This window comes from Maniola jurtina, chromosome 2, assembly GCF_905333055.1.
Source record: "Maniola jurtina chromosome 2, ilManJurt1.1, whole genome shotgun sequence".
NCBI classification, from domain to species: domain Eukaryota; kingdom Metazoa; phylum Arthropoda; class Insecta; order Lepidoptera; family Nymphalidae; genus Maniola; species Maniola jurtina.
In genome coordinates, this window is record NC_060030.1 from 16,229,648 (window position 1) to 16,244,864 (window position 15,217).

The 15,217-nt window shown below is 39.2% G+C and overlaps 2 protein-coding genes across 2 annotated transcripts; one reads left to right on the plus strand and one right to left on the minus strand.

The window, feature by feature from the left end:
- The first annotated feature begins 923 nt into the window (after window positions 1–923).
- On the plus strand, window positions 924–14,788 carry LOC123877209 (cysteine-rich protein 2-binding protein). Its single transcript, XM_045923760.1, has 14 exons — window positions 924–1,223; window positions 2,289–2,426; window positions 3,311–3,459; window positions 3,853–3,945; window positions 4,748–4,883; window positions 5,594–5,753; window positions 6,240–6,470; window positions 7,657–7,823; window positions 8,550–8,637; window positions 9,457–9,647; window positions 10,306–10,424; window positions 11,994–12,175; window positions 12,444–12,524; window positions 14,679–14,788. Exons 1-14 carry the CDS (start codon window positions 1,012–1,014, stop codon window positions 14,769–14,771), a joined length of 2,040 nt encoding a protein of 679 aa, XP_045779716.1. The 5' UTR covers window positions 924–1,011; the 3' UTR covers window positions 14,772–14,788.
- On the minus strand, window positions 13,362–14,684 carry LOC123877227 (transcriptional adapter 2A). Its single transcript, XM_045923778.1, has one exon. It carries the CDS (start codon window positions 14,662–14,664, stop codon window positions 13,387–13,389), a length of 1,278 nt encoding a protein of 425 aa, XP_045779734.1. The 5' UTR covers window positions 14,665–14,684; the 3' UTR covers window positions 13,362–13,386.
- Window positions 14,789–15,217: the final 429 nt, after the last annotated feature.

Here is a 15,217-nt window from a genome sequence, read left to right on the forward strand (position 1 = left end):
GGAAACTCAAGGAGAAACACGCAACTTTCAATCGCATTGACAGAGCGTCTATCAAATTGCACTATCTAAAGAAAGTTCCAACGCACAATCGTTGGCCCAGCTGGCGCCCCGAGCACAACACCGCTCGGAAGGGAATTCCCTATTGATACGATCGAGCACACAGACACACAGCTCCCGTACATAACAAACCGATAGAAACCTAAGTTCGTAAAGTAGAGGTACCTACTCGTATCCATATTATACACTAGCTGATGCCCGCGACTTCGTTCGCGTGGATATAGGTTTTTAAAAATCCCGTGGGAACTCTTTGATTTTCCGGGATAAAAAGTAGCCTATGTGCTAATCCAGGGTATAATCTATCTCCATTCTAAATTTCAGCCCAATCCGTCCAGTAGTTTTTGCGTGAAGGAGTAACAAACATACACACACACACACACACATACAAACTTTCGCCTTTATAATATTAGTGTGATAGTGTGATTTTGTTGGTCTGTCCTTCAATCACACCACAACAGAGCAATAGTTCGACGTTATTTTTTTGCAAGGATAATATAAGACATAGACCTGAAGATTGACGTAGGCTATTTTTTGTTCCGGAAAATCAGAGGTTTTGTTAAATTTAAATCTACCGGAAGAAGTCGAGGGCACCAACAGTCAGCAAGTTAGATAATTAGATAATTTATGTTGAAACGACTTAAAAATGGATAGACGATGCCCTCATTTGGTTCCATAAACCAACAGCTGGAGTCATACTGGTTCTACTTTTAAAAATTCCAAAGTCCAGTCACAGCCCGGTTTTCTTAACCGGATTTAAATGTAGCCGGACCGGATTCCGTGTAGTCTAAGCCTATAACACAGACGAATAATCATGATAACGACAACGTCAATTTGACAGTACCTAACAAAAGTAGTTTTGTATTGTCTGTGTTTTAACCAAAAATTATCAAAACAACAAACAAGTTCAAAGAAAATAACAATTTTTCTTGCTATTTCTTTACTTTTAAATTAGAAATGAGTACTACATGCAAGTATTGTAATGAACCCGAGAACAAGCAGACCCGACCTGGGTTAATTTGCGAGATTTGTATATGTTTCGTGCACTTGGATTGTTTACGACGGGAAGGGACACCGGGGGACTTTGCCTGCGATGTATTCTTCGATTACACGTGTGAAGACTGCTCTCCGTCTAAAGAAGAGGTGTTTAAGCGTAATAAGTTCCCATGGTAAGTGCAAGTTTATGTTCAAAGTTTGTACTAAGTTAACTAAACTTCGTGCTAGAACTAGCCGGCTTTTACTTTCTCTTACTCAAAAACTACTTTTTCTTACACAAAACTAGGTAGAATCTTAGTTGTAGACATAGCCAGGGCTCTGGGATGAGCTCTGCTTTTCCAGGGGAAAAAATGACTATTATAGCAGTCATACATTGCCTGTTTGAAGACTGCTTCAACCTGTGAGTGTGACTGTATACTGAACTACGATCTCTTTTCATTGTTATAAATAAGACCTCTCAGGCATTCAGACTGCTCCAAGAAGGCAAACCAAGAACTATTTGTATGCACAAATAAACTATTCTTGCTAAGACCAATATCTTACTAGGAAACCACGGTGATGCCACCAATCGTACCACTGTAATGTGTTGAGCAATTGTGGTGACCAAACGAAAAATACCAAAGCAGATACTAGGTGAGGTACCCGCCATAAAGCTGTGTTCATTTTGTTGATAGCGCAACTGGTTGCACCAGCACTGGTTACAGATTACACTGAAAAAGAAAGAATAGGTAGGGTAGGGCAGGGCAGGGTACTGAAAAAGCAGCTTTCTACAACCAACATTTTCCAATTGTTGTCTAAATCTAAGTAATATGTGGTTGCAGTAGTATAATATACCTACTGTATTCGAGATAGTAGATACTCAGATCGTTAAAATCTAGCAACAACCACTTTTGATCTCAATTAAAGTTACTAAATGCCATTTTATAATTAAGAAAATTGATAGATTTAACCAACTACAAACTAAGGTTGACATCTATTAGAGCACACTTATTGACTTTGCTTAAGACTTAAGTTTCAATTAAAACAAGACAGATTTATGCCAGTGGTATAACACCGTCTCGTTTTAACAGTGTCTTAAGTCTGAGCAAAGTCAAAGTCACAGAAGATCTCAGCCCAAAAATTGAACAATGTTTTGGAAATAAATGATTTTTATTTGATTTGACATTTTCAGCATATAAATGTGAATTCATGCAACTTATCACAAGTTGGTTATGCCATTGAGGCTTGTCATGTTTCAGGGTGAATGTGCTGTTGCTGACGCTGAACCACCTCAGCATCCACATGCAGGGCATCAGCAACCATGGCTTCTTCCACTACAAGACCCACATCTGCTTCTTCATTGACAGATACTGGGCCCTGCTGTTTGGGGCCAACTGGTGAGTTGAACTGGTGTTTGCTTTAGTGTTCCAACTATAATGAGATAACATATCCATACACATTATAAATGTGAAAGTGTGTCTGTCTGTCTGTCTACTAGCTTTTCACGGCCCAACAATTTAACAGATTTTGATGAAAGGTACAGAATTAACTTACAAGGGGGGAAGGACACAGGCCACTTTTTATCTCGGAAAATCAAAGAGTTCCCACTGGATTCTTAAAAGGCCATCCGCTTAACCATTTTACGTAAAATTTGGTACAGAAGTGGCTTGCATCCCAGAAATTGACATAGGCAACTTTTTATCCTGGAAAATTAAAGAGTTCTTACAGGATTTTCAGAAACCTAAATCCACGCAGATGAAGTCGACATCATCTAGTCTCTTATAAATAACAAAACTGTTCAAGTGTCCTCCGACTGTGAGTGTTCTGTACCATCTTACAAGATATTATAACACTTATGTGCAACACTGCAAGTCAATTACGGACAGCTCCATCTATGATGTGATTTAGTAAACTTATTGTTTGTGAAAACGTCATTTTTATTTTTTTGTGATATTACCAAATTCACAATTATCAGATTTTATACTTTTAGAGACTACTTGTGCTATAAGACATTCTTATCTGCCAAATTACATGATTTTAAGGTAACAGGAAGTACGCTATAGGTTTTGATTACCTTGTATTGACAGAGAGTGAAGCGAAGTCCTTATTAGAGTTCCTTTTTTCCTTTTGAGTTATGGAACCCAAATTAATATCTTACGGCTGAACTCACACGATTAGTCTGGGTATGCCTGGCTAGTTTCGAACATACCCAGAGTCCTATTTCAACAACTACATTACGGAGCAGATATGCACTTTACCAGTTCTTTCCACGTTGTTCCAGCAAACAGAAAAAGAACTGGATTGGTACAATAGCTGGCGCCTTATCAGTCTATAGCAATTTGTTCTTCCGTTCCGGCTCCATCGCCCTCGGGGAGACAGGCTGGTGGAAACTCCTGCATTCCTTCTCACCGGCAGTTGCAGCTCATATAAGTGAGTACCATCATCATCATCATCAGCCCCTTACCGGCCCACAACTGAGCAATCTCCTCAGACTGAAAATAGTTATTGTAGTGAGTAGTGGAGTGGTACTTTCAAACAGGAAAAGAATCGGATCAATCTATCTGTTTCCCTTTTAAGAAAACTAAGACAACAAAGACTAACATTACAATCCTGGTATCATTAAAACAAGAGTGAATAGGCACCTTCTAGGTAAACGCGTCCCGTCTTAGACTACATCATCAGTGAATAAAAAAAATAAAAAAAATAAGAAAAACTTAAGTATATCAAGCAACAAAAAAACAGACACTATTATTTCAGTGTTTGTCTTTTGACTTATCAAATTGTCAGTATCAAAATTTTTTTTTGAGTTTGACTTTGTTGTAGACCAGGAGATGTCTCGCGACAGACCGAAAGGCCGCTCGCGCAACCAGCTGTCGCTGGACAAGGCGCTGTTTGTTGCCAAAGTCACTATGCTGGGTGAGTTCTAATATCATCATCAATTAGTATTATTTAATAAATCAAATCATCAACCAATAGATGTCCACTGCTGGACATAGGTCTCTTGTAGGGACTCCCACACGCCATGGTCTTGCACCGCCACTATCCAGTGGCTCCCACAGATCTTGATGTTGTCTGTCCATCTAGTGGGAGTTCTTCCAATGCTGCATTGTCCATTGAATGTCTGATGGTCAGCTGAACTCACAGTTTCGAAATTAGTCGGAGTATTCCCAACCCGTCCGGAGTCCTTTTCAAATGGACCTCTGCTCGTGAGGTGGTGCCAAGGTGACTGCGGGCTGCGACGCAAGGTACGCTGTAAAAGGAGCTGACGTAGAAGGCGATTCCATATCATCTCCCGACGGTTCCTGGAGATCTACGTCGATGGCACTAGTACCATAGTCCAGGCAAATGGAACTAATGGTGTCCTGTCACATTGATGATGACATTGTATTAGCGTTTAAAAGCGGTTTATTACGATATGATGCCAGCGACTTTGTCCGCGTGGATTTAGGTCTTTCGAAATCCCGTAGGAACTCATTAATTTTCCGGGATAAAAAGCAGCCTTTGTGTTAACCTATCTCCATTCCAAACAGCCAAATCCGTCCAGTAGTTTTTGCGTGAAAGACTAACAAACATACATACACACAAACTTTAGTATTTATGAGTGTGATTAATATTAGAATGAGCTGCGCATTCCGCCATGGTGCAACTATTAAGATTGGAGTACTTGTTTTCCGTACACTAATAACATAATTATGTTAAAATTGAAAAATATTTCCAGGTTACCAGGAATACATAAACAACGAGCCAGAGGTGTCAATGAAGTCTCTGGAAGGCATCGCCAAGAAGCGACGTCGCCTCGACACCGACGAGCAGGGGCCTTCCGACGCGTCTGAGCTTTTGGACCCTGACAAAATGTGCCTATTTCCGTTAACTTTTACTTGCGCAGTGGGTGAATTATCCATACAAACGAACCCTGCTGCGCTGCGCTGTGTACGGCTGTGTTAAAACAGCAAAAATGACGTGATACATGCTGGTTCGCTTGTCATTGTATTACAAGAAAATGAATAAATGAAATGAAATAAGGGCCGGTATCCACTTAAGCGGAGAGGAGAGGAGATGTGTTCAGTGGACCAATCAGATTCATAATTTTTTCACATCATCTTTTAAAAATCTGATTGATTGACTGTACAGATCTGTGAGCCGCTCCGCTTAGGTTCTCTTGCTTTGAGGCTATGCAGGTTCTTGTATACCCTGTATCACTTCGACTATCTCCGATCCACTGATTGCCTCCACTTCATAATCGCCAGATAGAGCAGTATTTTTTTGACTGGGACCGGGCTTTAGGCTATGTCTATCTCGCTTGCACTTGTGCGCATGTATGTCGCGCTGTCGCAGTCGTACAGCACACTGCAGCTGAGCACAGCACAGCGCAGCTCAATGGTGATTGGTCCCCTTATGTACCTAATATTATTGGATGTTGTATTAAGAGCAACCGCCGAGTTTCTTGCTGATTCTCTCGGAAAGGTATTCAGAACCAATGGTAGATTAAATGCATTTGACGATTCAATAGTACTTGTAAAAGTTTAATTGAATAAATATGTTTTGAATTTTTTACGTTGTACAGGCATGGCACCCGCACTCAACTCCGTGGCAAGGAATGGGAGCACTTCGAGGAGCCGATGGACAGTTCCTTGATATACGTGACGGCCAAAGACAACTACAATGACGTGGAGAGCATCTTCAAAGGTTTCAGTTTCACGCCGGCCGCGGCCATGGTGCAGCCTGTGAGTAAAAAACCGGCCAAGTGCGAGTCAGACTCGCGCACTGAGGGTTCCGTTCTCGGGTATTTTTTCCGACATTTTGCACGATAAATCAAAAACTATTATGCATAAAAAAAAAAAAACTGTTTTAGAATTTACAGATATGAAACTTTACTTGGTTTAGTAATCTTACTTTGAAAGTTGAAAATACTAATTATTTGTGCATGTTTAATGCATAGTTTTTTTTTTTTGTGATGTAACCAGATATTCACGATTTTCGGATTTTTCCCCTTATGTGTGCTATAAGACCTACCTACCTGCCAAATTTCATGATTCTAGGTCAACAGGAAGACAGACACGACAGACAGACAACGAAGTGATCCTATACGGGTTTCTTTTTTCCGTTTTTAGATACGGAACTCTAAAAATGTTGCTAAGTAACCTATCGACAGATTACAGATAAGATAGATTTCGGCAGCAAACATAAAAGTTGCCCTATTTGTTGTACAGAGTGATACATCCAGTACGCTATCGAACTGCGAATCATTGGGCTCCCATACGCCCGCCGAACCGCAGTCCGAGGACGAAAAACCCGTCGACACGAAGAAACCCGACCAGAAGCCGAAGAAACCCGACGAAAAACCCGCCTTCCCCACTGAATCGCTGTTTTCCACTCTGCCCAATTCCGTAGACATGCCATGGATAGACAAGGAAGAAGAACAAAAGGAAAAATCGGATCTGGTAAGCATTGAAGTATGGACTCTGGTATAGATCTGAGCCAGCAATTTTTAGTTAGAGGTATCTAAATTATCTAGGAAAAATTGTAAATGAAAATCATTTAATTTTTTTTCTGTACTAATATTTCTTCCATACTAATAATATTTAAAATTTGAAAGTGTGTGTCTGTTTGTTTGTTAGCTTTTCACGGCTCATTTGTTCAACGGATTTTAACGATACTTGCTAGAGAGATAGCTTGTATCCCGGGGATGAACATAAGCTACTTTTTGTCCCGGAAAATCAAAGAATTCTGGCGGGTATTTTTAGAAAAACTGGACGAAGTTGCGGATATCATCTTTTTGGTCGCTAAATACATTTTTTTGATATCATCTTGCTTCCCATACATGGATATAGGCCAGTACTAACTCTTTGATATTCAGAAGTAAAAGTTAGCCTATATCAATCTCTGGGATGCAAGCTACTTCTGCACCAAGTTTCATCAAAATCGATAAAGCGGATATAAAACGATAGGCAGACATACACACTATCGCATTTACAATATTACTAGCTGATGCCGATGACTTCGCCCACGTCGACTTAGGTTTTTAAAATCCCGTGGAACTCTTGTTTTCTAAGAAAAAAAGTAACCTATGTCATTCTCCAGATCTTTAACTATACCCATGCAATATATCACGTCGATCCGTTGCTCCTTTGCGTCGTTATTCAAGGACAAATCAACCAACTAACAAACAAAGACACCTTTCTCATATTATATAACATGGGTTGACAATATCATTATGTACTAGCTGTGCCCGCGACTTCGTTCGCGTGGAATAGTGACTTTTCGGGCAGTATATCAGGCGCGAGGCGTGTAGTACGTACTCTGTACGTTAAAAATGTTCGCCGTGATTCTTTAAATTGACATAACTTTTTTATTTATGAACCGATTGACATGAAATCTACACTAAATGTTAAGTGAAGCTTACTACAATAAATTAGTGAAAACCGTATCTAAATCGAATAAGCCGTTTCTGATATTAGCGTGCACAAACACACAGACAAACAGACAAAAAAAAATTAATTACAATATCGGGTTCGGCATCGATATAATAACAACCCCTGCTACTTTTTTTTTATATATTTCCATTGTACAGACACCACTTTTCTACCATTTTATTATATGTATAGATAAATTAATAAAATGAAACAGGTAGAAATAACGCCGTATGAAGAGATCCAACTTCTGAAGAATGTGGAGAACCTGATACCCAAAGTGAAGCATCCAAACAAGAAGGCCTACCTCTGCCGTTTGAAAGCGAAACTCGCTCTGAGGAGGTTGAAGAGACACCATCATTTACCTGTATTTGACTTGGATAAGTAAGTACCCAAAGCACAAAACCATATAGCCCTGACTAGCTGACGCCCGCGACTTCGTCCGCGTGGATTTAAGTTTTTCGAAATCCCGTGGGAACTCTTTGGTTTTCCGGGATAAAAAGTAGCCTATGCGCTAATCCAGGATATTATCTATCTCCATTCCGAATTTCAGCCAAATCCGTCTAGTGGTTTTTGCGTGAAGGAGTAACATACACACACACACACACATGCACGCACGCACGCACGCACGCACGCACGCACGCACGCACGCACACACACACACACCTGTCTGTCTCCTGTTTGTGAGGTCGGGAGTTCGATCCCAACTAACTAAACTAACCGTCCAGTAGTTTGAGCTGTGCGTTGAAAGATCAGTCAGTCAGTCAGCTTTTACTTTCACATCACACTATCGCACTAATATTATAAAGGTGAAAGTTTATGTATGTGTATGTTTGTTACAATCTACTAGACAGGTTTGGCTGTGCATGGAGCACTAGTAAAGGCGAAAGTTTGTGTGTATGTACGTGTGTGTATGTTTGTTACTCTTTCAAGCAAAATGTACTGGACGGATCTGGCGAAAGTTTTGCATGGAGATAGATTATATCCCTGGATTAACATAGGCTACTTTTTATCCCGGAAAATCAAAATAGGATTTTGGAAAACATAACTCCACGCGAAAGAAGTCGCGGGCATCGTCTAGTGTACTTATATAGATTTAACTTGTTTTAGGTCTGTAAAAATACTGGGCGGCTATGTTACAGAAGACCCTAGAGTTGTCATGAACGCTGAGCGAGTTTTGGACAGGTTCCAGAGATCGGTAAGAAATCAATTACATAATAATAGTATCGATTAACGATATATTATGAAGATCGTAAAAAATCCGGTGATTCTAGGTCAATGGGAAGTGTCCTATACAGCGTGTAACCAGACTGCTAACATACTACCTAAACACAATCCAATGCCAGTAACCTTAATAAATAAATTGCCTTATTTTTGTAGTTTTAGTGCATAGTGTGCAAAATTCGTGTCAATGCCCCACCTAGGACGTTGGATTAACTCCGAGTGGCCTGCTTACGCAACGTTCGTTGACCTCTAGCGTCAGTCAAATGTCTTATTCGCAATGGATTGTGCAGCCTTAAAACACAGGTTTTTTCGCGTTTTTATTTTTGGTAATACATATCTTATCAGTATTATATCATCTTTCTGTCTGCCCGGTTACACCCTGTAGGTTTTGATTCCCTTGACGGATCTTCACAGGCAGACAACAAAGTGAGCCTATAAGGGTTCCTTATTTTTATCTGGAGACTAGCTGATACCCGCGACTTCGTTCGCGTGGATGTAGGTTTTTAAAATTCCCGTGGGAACTCTTTGATTTTCCGGGATAAAAAGTAGCCTATGTGCTAATCCAGGGTATAATCTATCTCCATTCTAAATTTCAGCCCAATCCGTCCAGTAGTTTTCGCGTGAAGGAGTAACAAACACACACACACACACACACACACACACACACACACACACACATAACACACACACATAACACACACACACACACACACACAAACTTTCGCCTTTATAATATTAGTGTGATACGGGACCCTAAAATAGCACAATGGTGACAGTTTTTTTTCACTCGCAGTATCTAATAGACAATCTGTGCGGTACGATAGCGAGCACTAACTACGGCACGCTGCTTCTGTCGCGCATCGAACCCACGCCCTTCCGCTCCGCCCACTCCGGCACATCACTCAAGCCCTACATCCGCAGGGACGCCACTTCCGCGCCCACTTGGCTGAGGATCATGGATGAACTGCTTAGAAAAACCAACAGGTAACATTATAATAATGTTTTATGTTGCTAGTGCGCAAAGTAATATTCAAAAATTCAAAATTCAAACTGTTTTTATTCAATTAAACTTTTACAAGTGCTTTTGAATCGTCAACATAATCTACCACTGGTTCGCAATGCCGTTCTTACCGAGAAGAACCAGCAAGAAACTCGGCGGTTGCTCTTTTCAAGTACATATTCAATTTACAATAATATGCCATACTGTATACAAGCAATTGCAACTCTGTGTATTGCTGGAGCGAGTCAAATCCATGCTCTTTTGACAGTTAGATAATCTTCGATTGTATAATAAGCTTTTTTCAGGAGCATACTTTTAATAAATGCGAATTATAGCCGAGCCGCACATGTGCGTGCAATATAATACATATTGTAAGACGTTTAATTTTTTAGTAATTATACTAGACGATGCCTATGATTTCGACCGCGTGGATTTACGTTTTTCAAAAATCATTTTTAACTTTTTAATTTTTCAGTACAAGAATAGTCCGTCCCTGGGATTCAAACTATCTTGCGCTGTACCAAATTCAGTCCAAATCTGTTAAACGGATGGGCAGTGACAAGCTAACTGACAGACAGATACACTTTCGTATCTATAATATTAGTATGGATTATATGTAAGGTATTAAAAATTATCACACAGGCACATACCAGACTACAGGCCGCCGCCGCGCGCTACCATAGACTTCTCGTACGTGCGGCCGCAACACATCGCCGCCGTCAACAACTTGTGTGCGCAATTCTTCTGGCCCGGCATCGACTGTAAGCGCGCCTACACGCACAGCACTATGAATTAATTATAGACAGAAACGATTGCATACAGAACTTTAGAAAGAAATTGTTCTACATAATCGTTATGATCTCTTTCTAAAGTTCCATGGGCAATCTTTCCTGCCTGCAGTATATTGATGTAGACATTTTCTATCTATATATACTAACTAATAAATAAAATTGAAGTGTCTGTCTGTAATTTCGAAATAACTACCTCATATTAAGCTCATATGGTTATTTGAACGATACCATAACTGAATCACACGTTTTTAAAATTTTTGTCTGTCTGTTTGAAAAGGCTAATCTTTGGAACGGCTGAACCGATTTTGACGGGATTTTCACAGACAAGTAGAGAATTGACCAGGAAGTAACATAGGCTACTTTTTTAACCGACTTTCAAAAAGGGAGTTGTGTTTTTCTACATAAGTACAGAGAAATCTTCTTATTTAATCGATAGAGGAACTTTGCGACATTGTTTTACAAAAAATTTGGATTCCAACTCTTCAATCCTGATGCTGCAGGGGATCTGACCAATCCACGCGGGCGAAGCTGCGGGCAGCAGCTAGTTTGGAATATAAATGATAAAAATAAATGTATTATTACAACACTATTATTAGCCTACAAGGCCTCGCATTAATATTAAATTATCGCACTTGTGAGGAAATATTTAAAATGGCTGCCGAACAGAGCAGCTATTCCAAAGTCATCGTCTTATAATATACTAGCCGATGCCCGCGACTTCGCCCGCGTGGATTTAGGTTTTTTGAAATCCCGTGGGAACTCTTTGATTTTCCGGGATAAAAAGTAGCCTATGTGCTAATCCAGGATATTATCTATCTCCATTCCAAATTTCAGTCAAATCCGTCCAGTAGTTTTTGCGTGAAGGAGTAACAAACATACACACACACACACACATAATCACACACACACATACACATACACACACACACACACACATACAAACTTTCGCCTTTATAATATTAGTGTGATAGTGATGATTTAAAGTGCCACGTTGTTAGATTAATATTCAACTAATTTATTTTTGTTGCATATCTGGTCTTCTTGATAATTTTGATAGCTGTGAAAGAGCGACTTTACGAGCAAATATATCGAAATTTTTTTAATGCAATCGGCTAGTTGAATAATGTTTTAACAGGGCTCTCTCCGTCACTCGTTTCCACTCGTTTCATACAATCGTAGTTCCAATTTCATTTGAATATTAAGCAACCAAAGTCCATGAAATTTTGCAGACATATTCTAGAAACTAATATCTGTGTCTGTGGTGTTTTAGATTTTTCTAAAAATATGTAGTTTTAAAATTACAGGGGCTCAAAGATTTGTATGAAAATTTTTAGACCGCGTAACTTTGAAACCGAGTATTTTAACAGAAATCTGGAAAACCACAGACATAGATATTAGTTTCTAGAATATGTCTGCATCATGAAATTTGGTTGCTTAATATTCAAATGAAATTGGAACTACGATTGTATGAAACGAGTGGAAACGTGTGACGGAGAGAGCCCTCTTAACTATTTATTTATTGTGTTGTTTGTTTCCCAGTGTCGGAAGCCCTAGAATACCCGGAGTTTAGTTGTGTAGTAACCTACAAGCGGGTAGTGATAGCGTGCGCGTTCCTCGTGCCGGACAGTGGTCACAACGAGGCGTACATCTCCTTCATACTGGTGCGGCCTGAATGGCGCCGGGCCAAGATTGCCTCCTTCATGCTGTACCACTTGCTGCAGGTTAATATATCTTTTTTTTTTTGATTCAGATACAAGTTAGCCCCTGACTGTAATCTCACCTGGTGGTAAGTGATGATGCAGTGTAAGATGGAAGCGGGCTAGCTTGGAAAGGATATAACAGTTTCATTAAACGCATTCATATGCATCTTGATTTTATTTGTATAATGCATCAATTTTAAGTTCTCACTTGCCATTTTAGCTCTATACTTGACACATAGCGCTAAAATGGCGAATGCGTTCTAACTTTGTATGGATTATATTGTTTCAGACCTGTTCAGACAAAGATGTGACCCTGCATTGCTCGCCTACGAACCCTGCAATATTCCTCTACCAAAAGTTTGGCTTCAAAGTGAGTTATCATCATCATCACCTCAACCCATCACAGCTCACTACTGAGCACAGGTCTCGTTGCAAAACAAGTAGGGTTTAAGCCATGCTGACCAAATGCAGATTGGCAGACTTCACACACCTTTGAGAACATTATGCAGAACTCTCATGCATGTAGATTTCCTCACAATGTGTTCCTTCACTGTTAAAGCAAGTGATATTTAGGCCTGGTATCCACCTGTGGTGTATATAGTTTAGGTTAACAAAGACTCAGATTCTTTTGATGTGTCAGATGGACATCAAGTGTAAAGTGACTTTGACAGATGACAGTGACAAGAAAATAGACAGTGATTTGGTAGGAGAGCAGCAAACATGTAACCACGTGAGTTCTAGGTTATAATAGTGGCGACGAGGATGGGATAAGCGGAGAGGAGAGAGGATATTTTCAGTAGACCAATCACATTCATAATAGATGATTGAAACAAGTGTAAATTAAAAATCTATAACACCTTCGACAAGTGAAGGTTACAATAATAACTAGAAAAGAGCTGATAACTTTCAAACGGCTGAACCGATTTGCTTGGATTATAGCTAAGAACACTCTCAATCAAGCCACCTTTCAAAAAAAAAAAAATCAAATTAAAATCGGTTCATTAGTTTAGGAGCTACAATGCCACAGACAGATACGTGAAACTTATAACACCCCTCTTTTTAGGTCGGGGGTTAAAAATCAGATTGGTTGACTGTATACATCTCTCCGAACGTAGAACCGTAGACCTTCTGGAATGGCAGGAAGTTTTGACCACTAGGCTATCTTCTCTCATTTAATTATGAATAGGATGGTGTAATTAAACAAAACTTGATTATTATAAGTTATCTTTATTCTACGGTTTCGAAATAAATCCTTCAGACAGAAGATAATCATATATCTTCCTTGTTTTGTTCACATCAATTTTAATGATACGCCTCGCATCAAGCAGACGTAGAAACCCAATCTTATTATTCTCCGCTACCAATAACCTTTTGATTTCTAGGTAATTTTGAGGTATAAGTCTTATCATGGAACACAGATTCTTCTCGCTTTCTGTTAAAAGATGGAAACCTGGTAAATCCATGATATCTAAAGGTAAAGATGTTTTTCGGTTTCTCTTCACTATTTGCCCAACCCACAACTTGGATTTGACTGGTGACTGACTGTCAAACTTCTTCATCATGGCCATAGTGTTGTACCTCTGTTCTTTACATACTAGTTTGTTTTGTTGTTTCAACTGCACATACAATTTTGCCGAATACAACGTCTTAATACCATTCTTCCGATATTCACTCAACTTTATAATTTTATTGAACAGTTCCTCTTCCAAACTCAAAGATTCCATGAAAGCATCGAATTGCATTCCTGTCATGAACTGCATAAACGATAGTAACTTTTCAGATTTTATCCGCAGTAATGTTAGGTCGAACATTTTTAACCAGGACAACAATTTATTTTGCGCTATTAGACCATGGTTCTGTATTATTTTATAGCGACGCTGCCTTTCTTTCAACCTTGTATTTAGAGCGCTGACTAAACTGACTTTTAACGCATCCATACACTCATCTTCATCATCCGAATAACTGTCTTCAAAATTAAATATATTCTCTGCATTATGATCGTAACTAAGTTCAAATTCTGATCTATAAGCGTTATAGCCTGCTAACAGTTGATCAGACTGATTGTTTCTCGGTGGGTATAAACTTACTTCTGTATTATATAAATAAGGAGTTAAGGGTTTAGGAAATAGGGATTGGTCAGTTTCAGGTAACAATTTTAGTTCTTCATATTGAACTTTTTCTATGTAGTACTTCTTGTAATGTTCCTGACATTCGAGTTTTGTTCTTGTGTGGACACTTTTTGATATTTCCTCCCAATTTCCATAACCGTACGTTGATAGAGCAGAGAGCAACTTACATTCTTCTTTTGCTGACCAATTACAGTTGTCGAATAACGGAAAATCGTTTTTTCTTATGGCATACTTATGATCGTTTTTGTGTACATCTTTTTCTTTGCCTGACGAAAAACATGTACTGCACAAGTTCATATCACATTCACAACACTCTATGTAAGGTTCGTGAGCAACATCGCTGCATATATCACACTTAACTTGCAGTAAATCACTTGCCATTGTTTGTTTCGCAGGTGGAGGAGTTGATACAGGACTTCTATGAAAAATACTACGATATAGACTACAAAGGTTGTCGGCACGCGCTGTTGCTGCGGTTAATACGATGAATAAATTGTTGTTGTGACTGGTTGTTTTATTCACTTAATATTAATAAATACTTTTTATTCTTAATTAGCTAGATTAATTGGCAATTTAATTTAGAAAAAGTAGGTTTAACAAAGTTTTCGGTACTATTTTTAAATAAGATTAGAAACAATTGTAAACAAAAATATTTTTTAAGGCTGTCGGGATGTCAGTGTTAACTGTCAAAACCATAATATTGCGGAACGTCAAACCGCCATAGATACATAGAACGTCAAAGAGCCATAGAGAAGACGTGCGAAAAATTAGGGATGTGTCAAATCCGACATCAATGCCTATCATGATGCCTACAAATACAATAGGACTTCTCCAAGATGGTGTCCTTCTACTTAGGTCTTAGCTCTGGTTTCCACCTTTTGACATCATTCATCGCTGTATTACGGCCGCTACATGATGGCACCGCTTTTGGAGG